The sequence below is a fragment of the Alexandromys fortis genome, unplaced genomic scaffold (genome assembly GCF_014885135.2).
Source record: "Alexandromys fortis isolate MF-2015 unplaced genomic scaffold, M_Fortis_MF-2015_v1.1 scaffold_24, whole genome shotgun sequence".
In the NCBI taxonomy this organism is placed as follows: Eukaryota; Metazoa; Chordata; class Mammalia; order Rodentia; family Cricetidae; genus Alexandromys; species Alexandromys fortis.
In genome coordinates, this window is record NW_026067906.1 from 16,443,409 (window position 1) to 16,465,145 (window position 21,737).

The 21,737-nt window shown below is 44.8% G+C and overlaps 1 protein-coding gene across 3 annotated transcripts in view; it reads left to right on the forward strand.

Annotated features, from left to right (window-relative positions):
* The window catches only part of Best3 (bestrophin 3), a 39,472-nt gene that overhangs the window by 10,245 nt on the left and 7,490 nt on the right, over positions 1-21,737 (forward strand). For all 3 annotated transcript variants that reach the window (XM_050135609.1, XM_050135610.1, XM_050135607.1), the window contains 5 exons: positions 9,298-9,452; positions 10,914-10,991; positions 11,423-11,575; positions 14,660-14,740; positions 16,215-16,366. In XM_050135609.1, the coding sequence (XP_049991566.1) occupies positions 9,298-9,452; positions 10,914-10,991; positions 11,423-11,575; positions 14,660-14,740; positions 16,215-16,366 (619 nt within the window). The remainder of the gene's footprint in view (positions 1-9,297; positions 9,453-10,913; positions 10,992-11,422; positions 11,576-14,659; positions 14,741-16,214; positions 16,367-21,737) is intronic.

Genomic DNA, 21,737 nt, shown 5'->3' on the forward strand with positions numbered 1-21,737 from the left:
GGATGGAGCTCAAAATCTTTCTCAGAGCCCTTAAACCCATGACTCAAAACCTTCATTCAAAGGCCTTGTTTATCCTGAGGCAGGGGTCTATCCCAGAGGCTGTGGCGAATGGATTGTCTCAAGTTCAAGGCCAACCCGAGTGGGTTCCTGACCAGACAGGACCACTTAGCAGGAGCACACCTCAAAAGACGAAACAAAAGTAAAGGGGCAAGGGTTGTCCTTTAGTTTCCATGTGCTTTTTGTAGGAAGAGCAGAGGACACGGGTTATGCTCAGAGGAATGTAAACATGTGCACAGCGCGTACATGATCTCAGGCCTGTGTGTCAGGTGGCCACCGAGCTGCAAGAACGGCCCCAGAGCCCGGCATTTCCTGCTGCCCCAGCCAGCACGCTCTGTCCGCAGCATTGCTGACTCACGCAGTGTCTGGCTCCTTCCCCATCCAGAGGGCTGACTCAGTCTCATCCAGGCCCTGTTTCCAAGTTGTGCCACTGGACACACACCTCCGCTACTCCCTAACTGCTTTCCGCCTGTGCCAAGGGTTCTGGGAGGAATAGAAGTTGGAGATGGTGGAAAACGTTTGGCAGATGTCCTGAGTCTAGAGCCAGGGCACCTACTCCTGCCTAAGGGGATACAGGACTCATAACTATGCCACTACCCTGCATTGTAGGGGGCAAAATAAGTGGGGTGATGCTGAGGACATACACACTCCCTCCCACATATACACACATATACACATGCACACACATATATACACACATAAACACACATATAAAACATACAAACATATATACACACACAAACACAAATATAAGCACACATACATACAAAGATACACATACATGCAAACACACAAATACACAATATAAACATACATACATACAAACATACACATAAGCACATATAAACATACAAACACACATATATGCACACATACATACAAATATACACATACACACAAACACAAATACACACACATATAAACACATACATACAAACATACATGCAAACACATATAAACACACATACATACAAACATACACACAAGCACACATACATACAAACAAACACACATGTAAACACAGACATACACACCTCATCTACTGACTACCCTACTTAAAATCACTATGAGAAAAAGTTATGTTTTTAGAAGTTGAGTATACATCAGCCACTCTCAAAACCAATGCTGAAAGATGTCAGTGCATCTAACAAGCTCCTCTAGACAGTGGTAAGGGGCCCCAATCACAGGCTGCGAGATACTGAGATTTAAGTCCGTGTCCTCTAAAGCTCTTACCCCAAGGACCTGCACAGCCTCCATGCGGGGCAGGAGGAGGCAGGTGAGGGGTGGGAGCACGGAGCACGGAGCAGCTTCCTCACGTTCAGCAAAGCTTAGGCTGGAGCCAAACACTGCAGGCCCTTCCCTGCCGGTCTCTGAACCTCCTTTGTTTTGAAGTTCAACGGTCACATTCTATCATTCTGAGGTGTAGAAGCATGCTGCATGCTTTGAGAAAAATATATCTCATTTGTTGTCATCTCAGGTTAAATTCTCAAATTAAAAATAAAAAGCTTTCTCCTTCTGCTTCTACTAAAATCAAACTCAAAATAAGTCAATTCCGCTGAAAAGCCCCTGAAGTGTGGACTGTCCTGTATTTATCAGAGGGACTACAAGAGAGGCTCTGCTAAACTTGTTCCGGAAAAATTCTAGTCATTCAGATCACCTGCCCTGGAAAATGTCACTCACTCCAAGTCAAGTGCACCATCCTGGATCTTCGCTAACTTGGGCCATGACCTTTGTTGACTGTTTACATTTTAGAACCCAGCTGAATCCAAATCTTTCAACTAACACTTCACAAGTCTCAGAGAAGAAAATAGTTCTCGTCAACGCTGCTCATCAGAAGCGCAAAGACAGAAATAGAAAAATTACAGTCATGCTCTGAGAGAACCAGGGACAGAACTGCCAAGGACTAGCGGGCATTTGCCCATTCTGTGAAATTTCCTGGGGCCGGGAACACAGCTGGTTGATAGAGAGCCTGTCCCAAAGCTCTGGGTCTCATCCGCGGCACTGAAGAAGTCAGACACGGAGGCTTGTGCCTGTAATCCCAGCACTGGGCAAGCAGAGACAAACCGGGGCTTTAGGTTATCTTCTGCTACATCGTGAGTTTGAGGCCCGCCTTAGGCACATGATGTCTGAAAGCTAATTAATTAACTAGTTAATTAATTAAAAAATAAGAGAATGGAAAGATGGCTTGGTGATTAAGAGCACTTGCTGTTCTTTTGGAGGACCCAGGTTTGATTCTCGACACCACGTGGTGGCTCACAACTGTCAGTAACGCTAGATCTCCCTAGAGAATCCAGCGTCCTCTTCTGGCGTCCATGGGCACCAGACATGCACATGGGGCACATACATACAAGCAAGAATTTATATGAATAGATAAATAGATAGATAAACAAATACATAGATAAATCTTCTTTTAAGTAAAAATAAAGTAGAGTTGAACACGTAGCATGTACCAGGCACTGGGCTGAGCAGAGGGAACATAACCTCAGCAAGGATATAATGGTCCTGCTCAAGGGTCAGTAACAGTTACCATAAGTTTTGTCCCACACTAATGATTTTCAGAGACAAGTTACAACTGAACTTCATGTCTCTGTATTGTATTTCTCTCTCTTCCTCTGAAGCGAAAGTCTTCCTTTGGTGCTCAGTTAGTAAGAACGATTTAAACATGATAACCTTAAAGAAAGGGGTCGCTTTTATTTTTGTTTTTCTTTTTGGCAGCAGCGGAGGCTGGGGTGGGAGTGAGGTTCGTGATAGAGGTTTTCTGTGTAACAGTTCTGGCCCTCTGTAGATCAGGCTGACCTCAAACTCACAGAGATCTGCCTGCCTCTGCCTCTGTCTCCCGAGTGCTGGGATTAAAGGCGTGCGCCACCACCACCCGGCTCATTTACTTTTTTCTTAAAGCCCTGGAACCTTAACCAAAGTCCCCAGGCTTTTCCTTGAGACTGGTGGAGCCTGGGGAGACTGCCCTGGAGGTTTCAGTCACTGCCTCACATGGCATAAAACACAAGTGAGCACTGGGCTGCCGAATGACTGTTGAGTAGAAACCCTGATTTAAGATGCACCAGCCACAAGGCTAGCCCCTTGGATTTTGTATATTTATCCCTTCAGCTCGCTGTCATTTTCTTGGGCGTGTTCCTGGTTCTCGGGCTCCCTGGGCTGTTTAAGTGTCTTGGTGTCCTGTGTTAGGAGGAGAGATGGCCAAAGGGACAGTGGAATTCACGCCTGCACCGGCTTCCGCCATTGGCTGAACCTTTAGAGGCTGAGTCAGATATTCCTGTATTGTCACCTGATGAGCCCGAGCAGACAGAATGTCATCCTGTGGGGGAAACCTGGCTCACCATGTGCACTTCTTGCTCCACACAGGAGGCAAAGTGCAAGGCGGAACTGGCCCTCCTTGACCTGGCTGCCACCAGTGGACAGCCTCCCGGGTCCGTGACCGAGGACAGTCTATCTGCCCAGTATTTCTGATAATGGGATCCCTGTCATTGAATTGTCAAGAGATTTTGTTGTTGTTGTTGTTAAGTCAGGATTTTACCATGTGTCCCAGGTGTGTGCCACCATGCTGAGCCAGGCTCTTTTTGTACTTGTGGTCTGTTTATTTGCTTGCTTGTTTGATTTGAAACAGAACCCTGCAGTGTAGTCTGGGTTAGCCTGGAACTCAATAGGTAGCCCAGGCTGACCTGAAACAAAGGGCAATTGCAAATGGCCTCAAATCTGTTAAGTAAATGAAACTCAAGGGCACCCACTTAGGCAAGGAGCTAAAAGCGCTAATTGTGTGTATGTTATTTCGTGTGTGTGTGTGTGTGTGTGTGTGCACGTGTGTCATTGTATTTTATACAGTGACCTGTCAAATGGAATATCTACTTCCAGATGGAGAGATGGGTGACTACAGATATTTTGGTCATTTTGGGGAAATAACAGAATAGCTCTTCAGTCAGTATTGCCATCCCAAAAGTTGATTTTACTCTGTTGTATCCTATTCTAGGCTTTTGATCAATGGGCTGTAACTCATTGTTGGGTTAATGTTCTTAAATCATTTAAAAAAAAAACTTCTGAGCATTATGTTGAGTGGGATTAAATGGGGAGAACTCAGGAGAGAGTGGAGACAATACTATCTTGCATAGTACCCAGTAAACATAACGTAGAAGAAAGCACAGTTATTTTTGAACCACACATGTCTCATGGTCTGATGCCTTGCCCTGCACAACAATGATGTGACTTGATTCTAGCTCTGTCTCCTTCTCACTTTGCACCTCCTCAATTTCCCCGCTTGATGGGGATCCCTAAGCCTCTCTCATTGTATTTAAAGGGCATCTCTAGTTGAAGCGCTGTCTCTGTTGTATGCATTTGGAAATGAGTCAGAGACGTTGAACTCTGCTTGAAAAAGTTGTCCCAAGATGCTGAAAACACAGCTTTCTCTTAGAGGAAGAACTGGCATCACGCCCACCCTTGTCTTTGAGCTTGGAGCTGTGGTTCCTCTGCTAATGGAGCCTCTCTGGAAGGCCAAAGACACCTGCCTCTGCTTCAACCAGAGGACAAACAGGCCAACTCTGCAGCCAACAGATCTGTGATGGCAGGGATCTTGCCTGCTAATGGATTTAATTAGTCCTTTGGCTTAGGGGCATGACAAATTTGCCTTCCTCTAGCAAATCCTGCTCCATCAAACTACAGCTCAAGTGAAGTCAGTGCAAGCATCCCACTCTAAGAATGTGGTATATGGGTATCTTGCCCTGATTAGATATATTAAAAACATTATGATTTAATTAGTCTAATATAATTAGACATATTCAAGTTGTTTTGCACACAAATAACGTGAAAATCACTGGGGCAGAGCTGAACCAGCCAGAAAGAAAAGAGATTGTGAGAGATGTTCTAGGTAGATGCAGTAGCTTTGCCAAATCAGACGCAGGGCCTGAAGGAGAGAGATGTGTGGCCATAGGATGGTGGTAGAGCAGCCGAATTGCCATTAATTTGTAATGCCATTAAACTATAGTACAGCACAGCAACAGCTATAATTAATTTGCCTTAGATGTGAGGATAATAAAATTTTTATAAAGTTTAAAGCATTGGTGCCTAGTTACAATGACCTGAAAGGCTGATGAAGATAACATTCCACTTCATAGCTAGCGCCCCTTAAGTGGATTTGAACCCCCACCTAGTCTAGAGCTTTTGTTTCAATTGACCATCAATTTGATTTCCGAAATCGGGTGACTTCCAATGTTTGAGCCACCAGGAAATGCCTGGAGTCATCCCGTCTGTGTACGGGGACGATGCGCTAAGCTCTGCTGCTTCGTTCATCTCCCCTAGAACCTGTTAAATTATCAATAACTTTGGGCTGAAATAAAACTTAAAAATCACCAGCTTTCTTTCCTTTGCATGGCCCTTCCCATCCATAAATGTCCTTCCCGGAGTGCAGGACCCGGCTCTGGCTTTAGTACTGGCGCTAACCAAGGCCTCGACCTGCATATTTACTTTCTGCTTAGATGCCAAGAAAGGACTTGCTAGCACAATGTGATCTGGAATAAAAAATAGCCAGACACAAAGTTGTTCCCTAGCCAAATTACAGAAATTGCAGCCAGTCTGTAAGTGCGGTCATCTTTCTTTATTTTTTTTTCTTTTTTGATTCTAGAATTGCACTCTAAATCCCAAGAATCTAAGTGTCAGACAATTGATATGGAGTAGCTAAGATAGGCTTCCAGTTAAAGGAGGGACAGCTGTGGCAAGCCTTTACGCCCGAAGTGAAGAAAAGCCAAGTTCATGTGTTAACTGTTTGATAAAACACAAGAGACAGTTTGTTCTTAAGCCGAATAGGAGAGGTGAGGGCCTTGGAACGCAGATCCAGGTTGCCCCAAGACACATGTTCCACAAAGAAGGGAAAATTTCACTGGTTATAGAACAAAGAAATTCATAACCCGAGGTTAACTTCCTATAATAGCATTTAATCATGCTCTGTAAGCCCATTTTTAAAAGAAAAGGTCAGGGTCACAGACTAATTTATGGAATGTATATATATATACATACAACATACACATATGTATACGCACATACATATATATGTATACACACACACATATATATAGGGAATTTATTGTAATGACTTATCGTATGTATTCCAACTAATCCAACAATGGCTAGCCATGAATGTAAAGTCCAAGAATCTTTGGTGTTCGAACCCACGAGGCTGGGTGTCTGATGCCTCTGGCTTTGGAGGGCACCTGCACACACACGCAAGGACACACATAATTAAAAACAATAAGAATAAATCCTCCTTCAATGTTCTTTTATTAAATTGTTCCTCTCCTTTACTTGTGCGGGGAGAGAGAGAATGAAGGAGGGACCCAGATACAGTATCAAAGACACACTATTCCCTAGCACTGAGTGTGCTAAACTCTTCATGTATGTTTAGCATCTCAGGTAACACCCCCCCCCTCTTGTGTGCCTTTCTGATGTGCGATGCTGGCTTTCACAAGATAGGCAAGCGCTCTACCACTGAGTCTAGCCCCAGTATCATCGTCGTAAAGCAGATATTACAGAGGAAAACGCTGAGGCTTAGGGAGGTCTCTGGAAACCCAAGCTCATTGCATTTTTTAAATATTTATTTATTTATTATGGATACATTATTCTGTTTGCATATATGCCTGCAGGCTAGAAGAGGACACCAGACCTCATTACAGATGGTTGTGAGCCACCATGTGGTTGCTGGGAATTGAACTCGGGTCCTTTGGAAGAGCATGCAATGCTCTTAACCGCTGAGCCATCTCTCCAGCCCCGCTCATTGCATTTTTATACACACACGTTTCAAGAATTTGTGCAAAGTAGTGTGGGGACTAAAAAGACAAATGTGGTCCTTGCCTTTCATTTATGTACAATGTCACTGTACTCCACGTCAAGACAGAGCGCCACATGGAAGCTTTAGATTAGAGAAATCCCTGGAAGGGAGAAGGAGGAATGAGAGATGGGCTTCGCAGAAGGGGATGCAATGGAGCAGGATGCTGATGGAGAAGGCAGGAGGCACAGCCGCAGGAATCACGCAGAAGGGGATGCAATGGAGCAGGAGGCACAACTGTGGGAATCACACACAACTCTTGCTACGAGCTCCGTATACACTCTCGAATTTTAGTCTCTTAGCCCTCACAATTCTAAGTATTATTGCTGCCGATTTAGATTAATAAATCTAAAATTGTAAAGGAGAGACTTCCCTAGATATGCTAGATCAGGGCTCTTAAACTCCATTCAACAACCCCCTTTTACAGAAGACATTTTTATGACCACTTATGCATATGGTGCTATAAAATAGGTATAACAGCAAACAGTTACTGAAAATAAATTGTGAAGAAATTTACTTGGGATAGCACAATGGCCCAACAGGTGAATAAATGCCTCTGCCACCAAGCCTGGCAACCTGAGTTTTATCCACAGGAGCCGTGGAAGGCGAAAGCTAACCCCTGAAAGCGGCCCTTTAAGCCCCACACACATGCTGCGGTACCAACACACATACACACATGAATAAATCTAATTTTGAAACTTTTATAATAGAAATTTATTTTAATGCAGTTTTCTGATGTACATAAATTTGACTTGTTATTACAAGTGAACGAATTAATTCTAAAGGTGAAAGGTGAAAATAAACAACAGCTATAGCTCAGCTGGACCACCTGCCTAATGCACCCAAAGCCCTGGGCTTGACCCTCGACACCACATAAAAACAAACAAACAGACAAACAAACAAACACAGCCACAGTGACTGTAATCCCAGTATGTGGAACATAGAGCCAGAGGATCAGCACCATACTGAGTTTGAGTTTGAGGTCAATTTGGGCTACATGTCTCCCTATCTCAAAAAAAAATGATGGTGGAAGTCGGAGAGATGGTTCAGTGGTTAAGAGCACTTTGCTGCTGAGTATAAGAGAACCAGAGTTGAGGTTCCAGCACCCACAAAGGGTGGACAAGCACTTGTAACTACAGTTCCAGGGGACCTGGCCACCATGCAAACTCGCATCTACACATATGTAATGTATAGCCACAGATAACACACATATAAATAAAGTAAAATTGTTTTCTTTAAAAGAAAAGCAAAATTACATATAAATGAGACAATGGGCTTATTTATTTTATATGCATAATTAATTATTGGTCAAATATTTGGTAGTGCATGACATCTTTGGCTTTTTCAGAGTTATTGATATTCTGATTTTGTAATCATCAAATTTATTAGAATGCCACTTCTAATAAACATATAGCATAAAACAGCAGAAGCATGTCTAGGGCCATCTCAAATGCTGATGGAGAAGGCGGGAGGCACAGCCGTGGGAATCATGCAGGAGGAGATCCGTGATTGGAAATTCTGTACTAATCCGGAGACAAATTAATTTAACATTTTAAAAAATAAAACAAATCAACAATTCAAATGGCAATTTTAAAATCAAACACTTTAATGTAATACAATTAACTCAAACAGGAAAATATTGTTTTTGCTTTCTGTAATTAAACCATTATGTTTCTATAAAAGCAGAATGCTCTATGTGGCTAGTGAAGGCATTGCCACTTCTAGTACAACATAGTCTCGACTCCGAGATGCTTGAGGCCGGGTCTGTCGGTGTTGTGTGGCAACAAGTTATGTTGAATGCTGGGTGGTGGTGGCACACACCTTTAATCCCAGCACTCGGGAGGCAGAGGCAGGAGGATCTCTGTGAGTTCGAGGCCAGCCTGGTTCCAGGATAGACTCCAAAGCTACACAGAAACCCTGTCTTGAAAAAAACAAAAAAAAAACAAAAAACAAAACAAAAAAAAAAAGGCACAGTGAGTCACTTTATAGGCAACTAGCAACACCTTGGATTCATTATACGTTTGATCTTGAATTAATTTCTGGTTATTGTATGTTCAAAAATCCGTTACCAATAGTTCACAACCCACATTCAGCTATGTGACTCTAAAGGGGGCTATGCCTCGCATTTTAAGAATCTGTGTCCCAGATGCATGTGTCCCCTTTCTTACCTTTACCATCAACTTGCCAAGATGATGCATTGCTTCACAAGTGGAGATACAATGTGTGTGCAATTTGTGTGTGTCCATGCACACAGCTCGGGTGCAAAACTCTTCATCTCTAGCACAAACGGAGACCACTGGAGACAATAGTATTTTTTAGCACCCTCCGTTACCCCAGTATGCTCATATAGAATACTAAAATTATGCATTAGGCTTAACTAAGCGTGTATAACATCCCTATTGTTATTTTGTGTAAAGGTTTTATGACAGCAGATGAAAGGAAATTATTTGACCACCTCAAATCACCACATCTGAAATACTGGGTCCCCTTCATTTGGTTTGGGAATCTTGCCACCAAAGCCCGGAATGAAGGTAGAATCAGGGACAGCGTCGACCTTCAATCATTGATGACCGTAAGTATTTAGTAAGCCACGAGAAGATGCTAATTGGAACTCTGGATGTAAGAGGTCAGACCAGGGGTCACTCCAGATTCTGCGGAGCTAGGAAGACGGTGGGAAACCCACAGTGTGCAGAACAGAGAGTGAGCAAGGTGAGCTCAGGCTCCTTGGAAGCGTCTACTGTCGGCACTGCATATTCTGTGAGAGGCTTGTAGGGAAATGGTAAAGCCAGGATTGCCAAAGACTCTGAAGAGGCACATCGCCCATGGGCCTTCGCGACCGCTTGCATAAGGATTCTAGATTAAAATTCCTAGTTTTCTTTCTTGGTGATGGGATGAATCCCCGGCACCCAGAATAAAATCCTAAGGAAGAATAAACTTTAACCTTTCCCCCCAGATTTGAATACTCTAACCTTAAATCAGCCTTTCTGTTGCTCCAGGGAACAAAACAATGTATTGCTGAATAAAAGACAAGATCGCCTGAATAAATTGGGAGCGTGGGGGTCACAGGAGAGGGTAGAAGGGGAGAGGAAGGGAGGAGAGCGGGGGAATGTATAGCTCAATAAAAACAATTAAAGAAAAAGGTCTCGGGATTCATCAGAGAAATGTATACACGGAAAGTCTTCTGTGACAGCTCTGATGGTCTCTGGCTTGAATGAGGCTAAAATGAGTAAATGGCTTTCAAATTGAGGTAATATTAGATTCAGTCTCATATGGATAAGGCAAGAGATGGATGACTCTCCATCCTCCCTGTTACAGATAGATGTTTCTGTCGATAGAAGCATTTTAAAGTCCCAGTTTGCTGGGCAGAAGGCTTAGCATGTATTCATGTGTCTTCTCTAATATCTGTCATAAGAATGTTTTTAAGGAAATAAAAAATGCTTGCCAAATTTATACCAAAATAACCAGTAATTACTTATTTAAAATAGTAACCTTCTTAGCTCCCTTTGAACACTTGGGGCCAGTCTATACATTGAAGAGAGTGGATTAGAAAAACAAGTTTATCCTTATAACATTCTATCTTTTCTTAAGAATATTTTTAAATGTTTATAAAATATTTATATTTTTATATTTTAAAAAATTATGTCCAAATGTCCTCATCATTTTACTTTCTTTTTGACAAACTGCTCCATACTGTATCCTTTGCTTTTTTTTTTTTTTTCTGTTGTTTTTTTGAGACAGGGTTTCTCTGTGTAGCTTTGGAGCCTGTCTTGGAACTCACTCTGTAGAGCAGGCTGGCCTCGAACTCACAGAGATCCGCCTGCATCTGTCTCCCCAGTGCTGGGATTAAAATGCCTGGCTTTCTTTTTTATTCTCAGGACTTTCCTTTCAGAGGAGCCTTGGGGACAACTTAGAAAGTTGGCCTTAGCATTTACTGCCATGTTCATCAATAGCGTGCCCAGGTTCTGAATCCCAGCTCATGTTTATAACTGTGGTCATCGTTTGAGTAAAGTGTGTTTTCATGTTTTGGGCTTAGGAGATGAATCGGTACCGCTCCTGGTGCAGCCTCTTATTTGGCTATGACTGGGTTGGCATCCCGCTGGTTTACACACAGGTACCAAATACTGCGCGTGTGATTGTGGTGGTGGCGGGGACCAGAGGATGGGAATCTGAGGTCGACCTTGGGTGTCATTCCTCTGAAGCCATCCACTTTATTGATTTATTTATTTAGAGATAAGATTGCTAACTGAGACCTATACCTTGCCATCTTTCATTTAAACTTGCCGGCCAGTGAGGCCCCAGGATCTATTTATCTTCACCCCTTCCCCAGAATTGGGGTTACAGGAACAAGCCACCACTCCTGTCGTTTTATACGGGTGCTTCTAATTGGACTCGGGTCCCCATGCGCGGGCTACAAGTACTTTGTTGACCGAGTTATCGCTCCACATCCCATGCATGTGGCTTTTTCACCCCCACCTGTCCACTTTGCATAGTTTCTGTGAGCAGCTAGCACTGACCCCTCCCTCGGGTCTCCCTCTGTCCCAGGTGGTCACCCTCGCGGTCTACACGTTCTTCTTCGCGTGCCTCATTGGACGGCAGTTCCTGGATCCCACCAAAGGCTACGCGGGCCATGACTTAGATCTGTACATTCCGATCTTCACCCTCCTCCAGTTCTTCTTCTACGCGGGATGGCTCAAGGTAGTCCACAGTCTTGGTGCCCAAGGCACTCTAGAACCCTCCTTGTTCCAAACTCTCTTCCCTCTGCCGAGTCTTTGACAAATCATTCATGCATAACTCAAAGGTAGACGTGATGGTGTAATAGCTCAGAGATGTGGTTGCTTCTCCATCAAGGTCAAAGTTCTGGGTAGAGAGGCTGGGGTGTAGCAGTTCATCGTTCATCGCGCGAAGAGATGAGAAGGACGTTTCTCTCACAGATAGTGATTTTTCTTCAAGTCTCTGTGTGCGTCCATTAGGCTGAAGTAACATAATTAAAGTAACAGCTGCACCTGTGCTGGGTTTTAGGCACAGCTGGGCAGAGGAAACAACGGGGGAAAACATCAGCCGTGGAGCAGACCTGAGCTTTAATACCGTAATAGAAGCCTGGTTCTGCTCCACTCCGTGAATCATAAGCAACCCCCCGAGTTCCACTAGCTGTCCCCACACGTTAACTACATTCCATTTTCAAAAAAGAAGCTCGTCGGGATTAAAAGCAGAAACGTCAGGATTAGCAGTGACATGCAGTTTACCAGGAATCTAAAAGCATGCCAGAGCCGTGAGGACAGCTCGTCCAGTCACGGGTATGGAACCGTGTTTGTTCCCCTGACCCCCACCAATCCCAAGCCTCCTGAGGTGTCAGTGTGTATATATCAGAAGCTTGACTCTCCATCCCTTGAAGTATGTGACAGGAAAAAAAAAAAAGTCAAAAGCAACAGTTTCCTTAAGTAAAGTGAGATCCAGCAATACTTTCAAGGAGTCTAACAAAACGGAATTTCCAACCACTTGGCCTTCCAAAGAGCCACCTATGGTCAGGTCTTAGGGTTGGGACACATTCCCCTGCAAATACTGGTTCTCTTGTTGGTTTGACGCTTCATAAGTGTGTTGGCACTTTAAATTATACTCCAGTGACGAACAACATGTCCTTTAAATGGCAAAAATATTTTTAAGCAGATGACAGTGAGAAAGAGCAAGAGAGATAGCTGGCTCTCTCAGAGGGAAAAGTGGGCTTTACTTTATCAACACGACTGCAGTCGCCACAGTTGATCCGAATGCTCGACTCTCCTGTCATGCAGTTCCTTTCTGGCTGGTTTTGTCTCTTCCCTTTTCGTGCTGAACTCAGTAACTGTCTGACTGCTTTGTTTACCTATAAAATGCCTGGCTGAGCCATAAAGAGGTTCGTGGCTCCATTTTTGGTAAAGTGTCTAAATTCCTTTCCTCTATAAACTGTTTTCTATTCTTTTCTTTTCTTTTTTATTCCCTTTGAGACACGGTTTCCCTGTAGCTTAGGAGCCTGTCCTGGAACTAGCTCTTGTAGGCCAGGCTGGTCTCAAACTCACAGGGATCCACCTGCCTCTGCCTCCCGAGTGCTGAGATTAAAGGCGTGCGCCACCACCGCCTGGCTGTAAACTGTTTTTCAAAGGCCAAATATGAAAAGACACAAGCGTGGCCTATTCAAGATAAGTCAGCATAATAAAAGTGCAATTCCCACGCAAGTGGACTGTGTCTCCATTTGCAAAGAACAGCTCTATCCAAAGTGTAGAAAACACACCTTGACTTTTCTTACTGCAAATGGTGCTCCAGTAAAGTCATCTTCGTGACATGTTCAATACACAGATGTGTCATTATGACTACTAAATACAGGCTGCAATAATATATACAAGACCGATGCTATAAACGTGAAAAGTATGAACATAACAAAAATATTTTCAGGTCTGAAACAATGGCCTATTTCATTTAAGCAAAACCTCAGGCAAGAAAAGGAAAATAGCCTGGCACCAAACAATGAAGGACTTCCAAAGCTACTGCCAGGAGGCTCACTAATGTAGGACTCCCTGTGCTGTGTGTGTGTGTGTGTGTGTGTGTGTGTGTGTATGTGTGATACACATGTGAGTTTGCAGGGTATATACCCTTCTGAATGTATGTACAGGCCAGAGCACAAAGTTGAGAGTTTCTCTTCTTCTTCCTTCTCCTTCTTCTCTCTTCTTCTTCTTCTTCTTCCTCTTCCTCTTCCTCTTTTCCTCCCTCCCTCCCTCCCTCCCTCCCTCCCTCTCTCCCTCCCTCCCCTATTGCCTTGAGACAGGGTTTTTCACTCAATAGGAAGCTTATCATTTCACTAGACTACTTGGGCCAGGAACTCTCAGAGTCTACCTGTATCCATCCCTACATTGCTGGTGTTACAGACATGTTCACCCATGCCTGGCTTTTCACCTGGGTGCTGGGGGCTTGAACTCAGGCCCCTGTGTTTGCTGCTTAAGCACCCTTACCCACTGAGACATCTCCCCAACCCCAAATGGGTAAAGTTTTCACCAAATGGTCTCAGGATCTAGAAACTAATGAAACAATACCTTTATTTTGTTCACTTAAAAATTTTCTTCCCATCTGGAACCAATACTCCCCCCGCCACACACATACACACACATTCACAAGTAAAAAAAAATTGTTCAAAGAGGTTATATTTGACATATAAGCCTCTCATTTCAAAGGCTATTCCATCCAAAAACATGGTATGAATATTTAGTACAGAGCAAATGTCAGATGTCATGGTCAGAAAGTGGTTAAATGGTTCAAAGGAGAACAGAACTAACTATTAGATAAGGGTGAATCTTGAATGTAAAACTAGACTAGCCTCCAGTTCCAGCTCTCATGTGCAGTCACTTAGCAGTTATGTCTCGTAGCTGGCTATTGGGCATCATTGTTCATGTCTCATCATTTTGTCTTTCATTGCCGTTTAACCTCATGTCATCAACTGGGCCTTTACAGGCTTCTCAAAAGCTCAGACGATATAATATATGCCTTGCATGTAGTTAATGGTCTTTAGTACTCAGCTTCCTTTGGCTCCACAAAGCTTCTGGCTTCCCTGGGGTAGGGCAGCGCTGTCTAGATGAGCAGACGGGTCCATCTGCAGAGCATGCCCATGAAGGGGCTTGCTGGACGATCAACATCTGGAGAGCAGCCCACTGTCCTGGAGGATGCGTATTACAAAAGTGACAGGGAAGGGACAGCTAAAGCAGGGGTCAACCTCAGATTCCTCCTCTGTCTTCACACGCACTGTGTTCTCGACTGCAGGTTGCTGAGCAACTGATCAACCCTTTTGGAGAAGATGATGACGATTTTGAAACAAACTGGTGTATTGACAGGAACCTGCAGGTGAGGAACGTTTCTGTCCTCTGTGATCAATAACAATAAATCACATACGTTTCTGTCCTCTGTGATCAATAACGATAAATCACATGTAAATGGATTCTAGGTACAGGCTCCTGGACGTGAGGGGCTTTTTTTGTTTTGGTTTCTTTTGGTTTGGTTTTGGTTTTTCGAGACAGGGTTTCTTTGTGTAGCCTGTCCCGGAACTCCCTCTGGAGACCAGGCTGGCCTCGAACTCACAGAGATCTGCTTGCCTCTGCCTCCCGAGTGCTGGGATTAAAGGCGTGTGCCACCACTGCCCAACTCTGGACCTGAGATCTTCAGCCAATCATGGAAGAAGCCTGACCATACACTGCATTGTTTGTTTCAGGACCTAAAATGGCCTGGGTCTCATTTCCAGCGCCCATTAAGTCAAGATGATTTTCTCTGAATTTTTGTTGGCACCGTCTGTCCTCTTCTGTTTAGTACAGAGTGATATTATAATTCATTTTCTTACCTACTTTGATTTGTCATTGGGAGAGATTAACAGTAACATAAACTAGTATCCAGACATAATCCGCTGTGAATCCCTAAACATAACCCACCAGACCCCAGTAACCAGTTGTATGGGGTGGGAACCGAGGCTGCATTGGTTTCTTCCTTGCATCTGCAGTCATGAATGGAGCCCCTTACTCCGAAACAGTGCTGTTGATAAAGGCTCATAAAGGCACGAGGGAATTCTTTCTAGGGAGGGCTGCCTTCAGAACCTCTGTCTGAGGGCTTTACCCCATCCATCTGTTTGAAGCCCTGCCAGTCTGTCGGGGAAGAAGCATAATGTTTCTCTCTCTCTGTCAAAACTGGATTCCCAGAGGCTTAATGGTTTATTTGTCACTCTACCTAAGCCAAGACAGAGAGGTTGTCACCGTGATACAGGTCTGTTGATACACTACTTTAGCCAGGCCTGGTGGCGTGGTCTGTAATTTCAGCACTTGGGAGCCTGGGAAAGAAGAATTACAAGTTCTAGGGTGGCCTGAGATACGTGCTGAGAGCCTGTCTCAAAGAAGGAAGGAAGGAGAGAGAGGAGGAAGATAGGGCATACAAGAAGTGGTGGGAGACAGAGGTGTGCTTGTTGGTTATAGCTGGGAGAACTGAGTGCCCACCTCTCTGTGCTCTGTGGTGCTGAATGGCGGCTATCCGGGAGCCACCAAGGCAATGCCGTAACTGAGAAACCAAGAGAAAGGAGCCTTGCAGACGATGACATGAAGCTCCGTGCCGAGGCATGTAGGCAAAGGGTGGCCAGGAGGTGCACGAAGACGGACAGCTCCACCCTCCACTTACACCATTGCCCAGAGTTTTTGAGCAGAGAAGGACACATACATGTTCCTGCTACGCCCTCATTGTAGCACGTCTGTCTCTGGGCCTTTGTTTCTCAAACTCGCTTCCACCTGCCGCAAACCCCCCACCCATCTATGCCGCTCTAACAATACGACAACGGTTTTAGGTCTCCCTCTTAGCTGTGGACGAAATGCACATGAGCCTGCCCAAGATGAAGAAGGATATTTATTGGGATGATTCTGCCGCTCGGCCCCCGTACACACTGGCAGCGGCTGATTATTGCATACCCTCCTTTCTGGGCTCAACAATCCAAATGGGGTAAGCGCGTTTTTTTTTTTTTTAATCTTTGATATTTAGGAGAACGTTTAAAAAATGTATGATGTGTATGTATGTATGCCTGTGTATATGATAGAGGAGACATGAGCCGTGTCGTGCACACGGAGGTCAGAGGGTAACTTGGTACAGCCAGTTCTCTCAACCCACCTCTGTGTGGGTTCCCAGGGTCACTCAGGTCATCTGGCTGACACAGCGGGTACCTTTACCCACAGTTATACATGTTTCTGGGGCAGCTGTGAATGACCTTGGAGGCCATCTCTAAGCTGAGTTCCACACATATGTTTAATGAAATATGATCATATCCAGCTTCCATTTTCCTCTCCAACTTCCCCCAATGTCGCCCCAAAAAATCTATCTCCCAACCTCATTATTATTTCTTTTTCTTTCCCTCTCCTCCTTCTGCTTCCTCTTTTCTCTTCAACATCTAATTAATGCTGCCAATATACACAGTAGAACATGGGAAACCTGTCAGCGGCCACAGCCTCAAAAAAAAAAAAAAAAAGTCTCTCTCTCTCTCCTAGCTCAACAGTAGGGGAAGGGCCTTAGAAGCACATCTCCCCTTCATTTGTGCTGGAATTCAGGCTGGCTTTATCCTGTACAGGTCTTGTGGGCTGGCTTTATACTGTACAGGTCTTGTGGGCTGGCTTTATACTGTACAGGTCTTGTGGGCTGGCTTTATACTGTACAGGTCTTGTGGGCTGGCTTTATACTGTACAGGTCTTGTGGGCTGGCTTTATCCTGTACAGGTCTTGTGGTTGTGAAGCAAGTGCGTGTCCCACTGTTGCCCGTGTGCCCTCTCCTCTGCTCCAGCACTGCCCTGGCTCCTGACTCCCCACGTTAGATATCTAACCTCTAGCCTGTAAAGCTATGCTCTCTGTCAGACGACCCCAAATCCTCATAAGTAATGGTTTATGGCACTCTCCTTCAGAAGGGGAGTCTGAAACTCAAAGCCCTTCAAAAGTCAAAGCAAAGAAGGCCTGAAAGTGGGTTATCAGGAGCTGTGGTAAGCGATGAGAGAGAGAGTCAGGCACCTGGAGACTCGTGTAGGTGCCCACCAGCCTAGAGAAGGATGCCCATGGTAAGACAGACTTGCTTCCAAGGCTGGACCCACCCATCCTTCCAGGCCATTACGGTCCTCCTTACCCTAGCCTATTGCTCAGCCTTGATGAAGGGCAGTGGCCTGCTGCTGGCCCCTGTCGGCCTTCCCAGCTCCTTCTCAGTCACAGTTCATGGTCACCTAGCAGCTTCTCAGTTTGGAAAATCAAGTAACGCGTCTTTCTGTGAGTTAACTTTTAGATGATTAAACAGAGAGGAAAATAGCTCAGTATGCTGCTAAGAATTCCTTCTAGTTAGGAATGGAAGAATTTGAGATGTATTGGGTACTGGGAAACTAAACCACTGTGTTGAAAATGATGACTCTTGCTTACCTGTCTGTCTGACAGAACTTCCAAGCATGTTTACCATACTATAATCCCCACTATATAATTATAGAGGCATGCACTGAATATATACAAAGTATCCAAGATGGTGCAATAGATTATACTAGTTCAAATACATGAAGACATATATTACAGCAAAGATCTTACTAAAGGTAAGATCTTTAGATGTATTTCTAGACTGGTTTTTCAGTAATCATTTCTTACTTAGCCCACTATGCTCAAATAGTTATTTTAGCCTTATAAGAAAATACATAGTCTGGTATACATGATTGCATGCTCGTGTTATGAACCACTTAAAAATAGCCCAACTCTTGATCCTATTGCACGTACTGGCTTTGTGGGAGCCTAGGCAGTTTGGATGCTCACCTTACTAGAGCTGGATGGAGGAGGGTGGTCCTCGGACTTCCCACAGGACAGGGAACCCTGATTGCTCTTTGAGCTGATGAGGGAGGGGGACTTGATCGGGGGGAGGGGGAGGGAAATGGGAGGCAGTGGCGGGGAGGAGACAGAAATCTTTAATAAATAAAAAAAAAAGAAAGAAAAGAAAAAAATAGCCCAACTTCTAAGCCACTGACTTCTACAAAATGTACTCTCGGCACATTGATTTTCTTCCCCTTGATTGTACGAGGAAGGCAGGAGAGGCAAGTCTCCCAAGGAGATGGATGTGCACTAAGTTCATCATTTCAGAGCTTGGGGATTCTCCGTCTGCCAGTGTGGGGTCACCTTGCTGCTCAGTCCTTACCTTTAAATGGTATCAGAGGTGTACATAGCGCAGTTCTCTTTTCCAGGGGAACATCTACAGAATATGGTGTGCTCAGGGAGAGGGCTTGGCTGTAGTCTAAGTGGTAGCGTGAAATTGGATATGCCTCGGGAAAGGTGTAGTACACCAAATTTGTCATAAATCCTGCTCTGAACTCTCAAATAGGCCACGAAAGGTGATGGGAAGGTCGAGGTTCTAGTGCAGTTGCCAGCCTAAATGCCTCCCAAGATTCTCTGCTCCTAGAAACTGTCCGCCAGAATGGAGCAGAGGGAAGTCTGGGTGGTCATAATATTCTGGTCATTGAAATGTCCTCATAATCCTTAGCCCCTTGCCTCCCAGCTCAGCGGAGGGTTACTTGTCCATTAGTAAATCTGCAATTGCGGCTTTGACTGTCATTCCACCACGAGTAAGGTCAAAAATAAGAGTGTTCCACTCTAGTGGGTTTGGTACCTCTGTTGCCCAGGTCTCAACTGTTCCTCTGCACAGGCCTGAGCCCTGACAGGTGCTCAGGCAAATCACCAGCTCTTGCCGGTGTAAGCCCCTAACTTTGAGAGCACTGCAGTTTTAAAATAATAAAGCTGACATAAAAAAAATGGAACTCACAATATTAAAGATCATTCTCCTCCACTCCTCATGTCAGTTATGTCAAGATGACTTTTTGCTGTTTGAATTTAAATTGTCCAAACACCACTTCGAAAGTGGAACGAAGAATGGTCGGCGTAAATTACATCACTACGCTAGTGCAGACACCTGTGCAATTAATGACGTCATTATGCTAGCGAGGACAGAGTTGTTTTGAAAAACAAACAAACAAACAAAACCACATTAAGTCCTTCTAAGTCATCTGGCAGGGGCAGTTTTGTTCTTTTTCTTTTTTTTTAAGTTTTGTTCTTTATATATCAGAAACGCCCTAAGAAGTAGGCACTGAGCTGTGGTCTTTGGAAGCCAGGCTCTTGCTTCTTCCTTGTTACAGTAATGTGTGTGTGTGTGTGTGTACATGTGTGTGTGTGTGATTGTTCTGCACACTGAGCAGGCTTCTGAGAAGTCCCCACTGCTCACCCTTAGCTCTGTGGCTGATGGTCTTGTGGGTGTGTGTTCCACAGATGTTTTGAAACACTGGGTTTTGCTATCCATCCTTTCTCAACACTGGATATGAAAACAGCTCCAATGAGCATCATCTGCCCTGCCGCATGCTTTCCCTCCTACCCTTTTTCTCTCTTTCGGAAGCAGCCTGTATAGGACACCTTTCTCCTTCCCGCGTGTCCCCTATTGGTGTATGGGTGACTTAATGGAGTTAGCAGTGTCTAAGGAACGGCACAAACGCAAGGCTGAAAGGCCAGGGCGGACCAGTGCTATCTGCATCTCTAACTCCTGCCATGCAGTCAGCCCTGGGTCCCATCCCTGAAATTCCCAGCTTCTGCCAGCCTTTCCTCTTCCCACACACAGTAAGACCCAATGCCCTGGTCTTACTGTTCAATAGCTGCTAAGTAGTCCTATCCAAGGTTTTTTTTTTAACTGTCTGGGGAAGCTCCCAGCTGCCGTGACAGTTTTTAAAGAACTCTTTCAAAGAAGAAAAAGGACTTTCAGGCGAGCATTATCGCTTCCTCGGGCACCTGGGGACTGCTTCTGAGAGCTGCCAGTGATTGGCAGGATCCCTTTCAGAACCTCTGTTCTTCAGAGCCCTCCTACGCGCGCCACCCTTTTCATCCCCCAAGCGTCCTGGAAGGCAGGGGAAATGTGGCCACTATCAGTTTACCGTGTGTGATGCTAAGTCACAGAGAGAGCCCCGCGAGTCTCCCGACCCTTGCACAGCTAGTGTCAGCCTGGGCAGCAGCATCCTGACTCTCAAGTCCCGGAGTCATTCGTCCTGCTGTTGAAACAAGGCTCCCTCTTCACCTCTGGAAGCTAGTGGCTCCATGGCACTTCCCGTACATGTCCTGTCTCTACCCATCTCAGTCCAATTGAGTTCCGAAACACAAACTGGCCATCCCAAATACGGGGTAACGTAGTGAGAGCGCTCCTGTCCTCTCTTGTAATGCTCTGGCTGTGACTGTTTAAGTGTTTAAGTTTTAGATTTTATTTATTTATTTATTTAATATTTATTTATTTACTATGTATACAATATTGTCTGTGTGTATGCCTGCTGACCAGAAGAGGGCACCAGACCTCTTTACAGATGGTTGTGAGCCACCATGTGGTTGCCGGGAATTGAACTCAGGACCTTTGGAAGAGCAGGCAATGCTCTTAACCACTGAGCCATCTCTCCAGCCCCAAGTGCTATTATTTCTGCACCTCTGGCATGTACTAAAACTACACTTTAAAAATGAAACAAGGGTGCAGGTGTGCTCGGAGTCCCACCCATCATCATCCAGATGTGAAGGGGTCATCCCGGTACTTTGGGAGGTGGAGGCAAGAGGTTCAGTTTGAAGTCTCTCTGCATAGTGCGATCAAGAACAGCCTAACGGGCACTGGACTTTGTCTCAGTTTTATGATATCCGCTTTGATCTTCGGGGCATTCTGTCCTTAAGCTGAGTTTCTATATATCAGAAACACAAGAAGATCAAACCCACGAAAACCATGACTGTGTGAGAGAGGACAGGCGCTGAGTGGCAGCGGCAGTCTTTGGCGCCAGCACTCAGAAGAAAGGTCAATCATTCCCTAACCCCGGGGAGTTGTGCTCGGGCTCCGTCCTGGCACAAAGACCTGAGGACACTTCTTACTTCATCACGGGATACGTGAAACCTCAGGTGTCCTTCCAAAGGTCCAGCTTCAGGCTGGAATTGCGGGACATTTCCAAGGCGTGTTTCCTACCCTATGCATTCATGGACACTGCTGTTCAAGTAGCCTTTCCCGTGCAGGCAATTCCCAAACCACACGATTTCAGCCAGGAGGACAAAGTCCAAACCCTCATAGCATACACCAAGATGATCATCCCAGTTGTGACCAACACCATGCCATTTCTCACCAACTAAAAAGCTTGCTAATTCCCGCTGCCTCATTTGTCTGAGGCACTGCTTTGGCATGGAATGCCTTCATCCCTTCTTCATCTGCACAGTCCAAATTCTTTGCACAAAACTTGCCGGCACAAAAACTTCATTTCAAATGTAAATATTTGTTGGTTTTTTTTTTGGTTTTTTTTTTTTTTTTTTTTTTT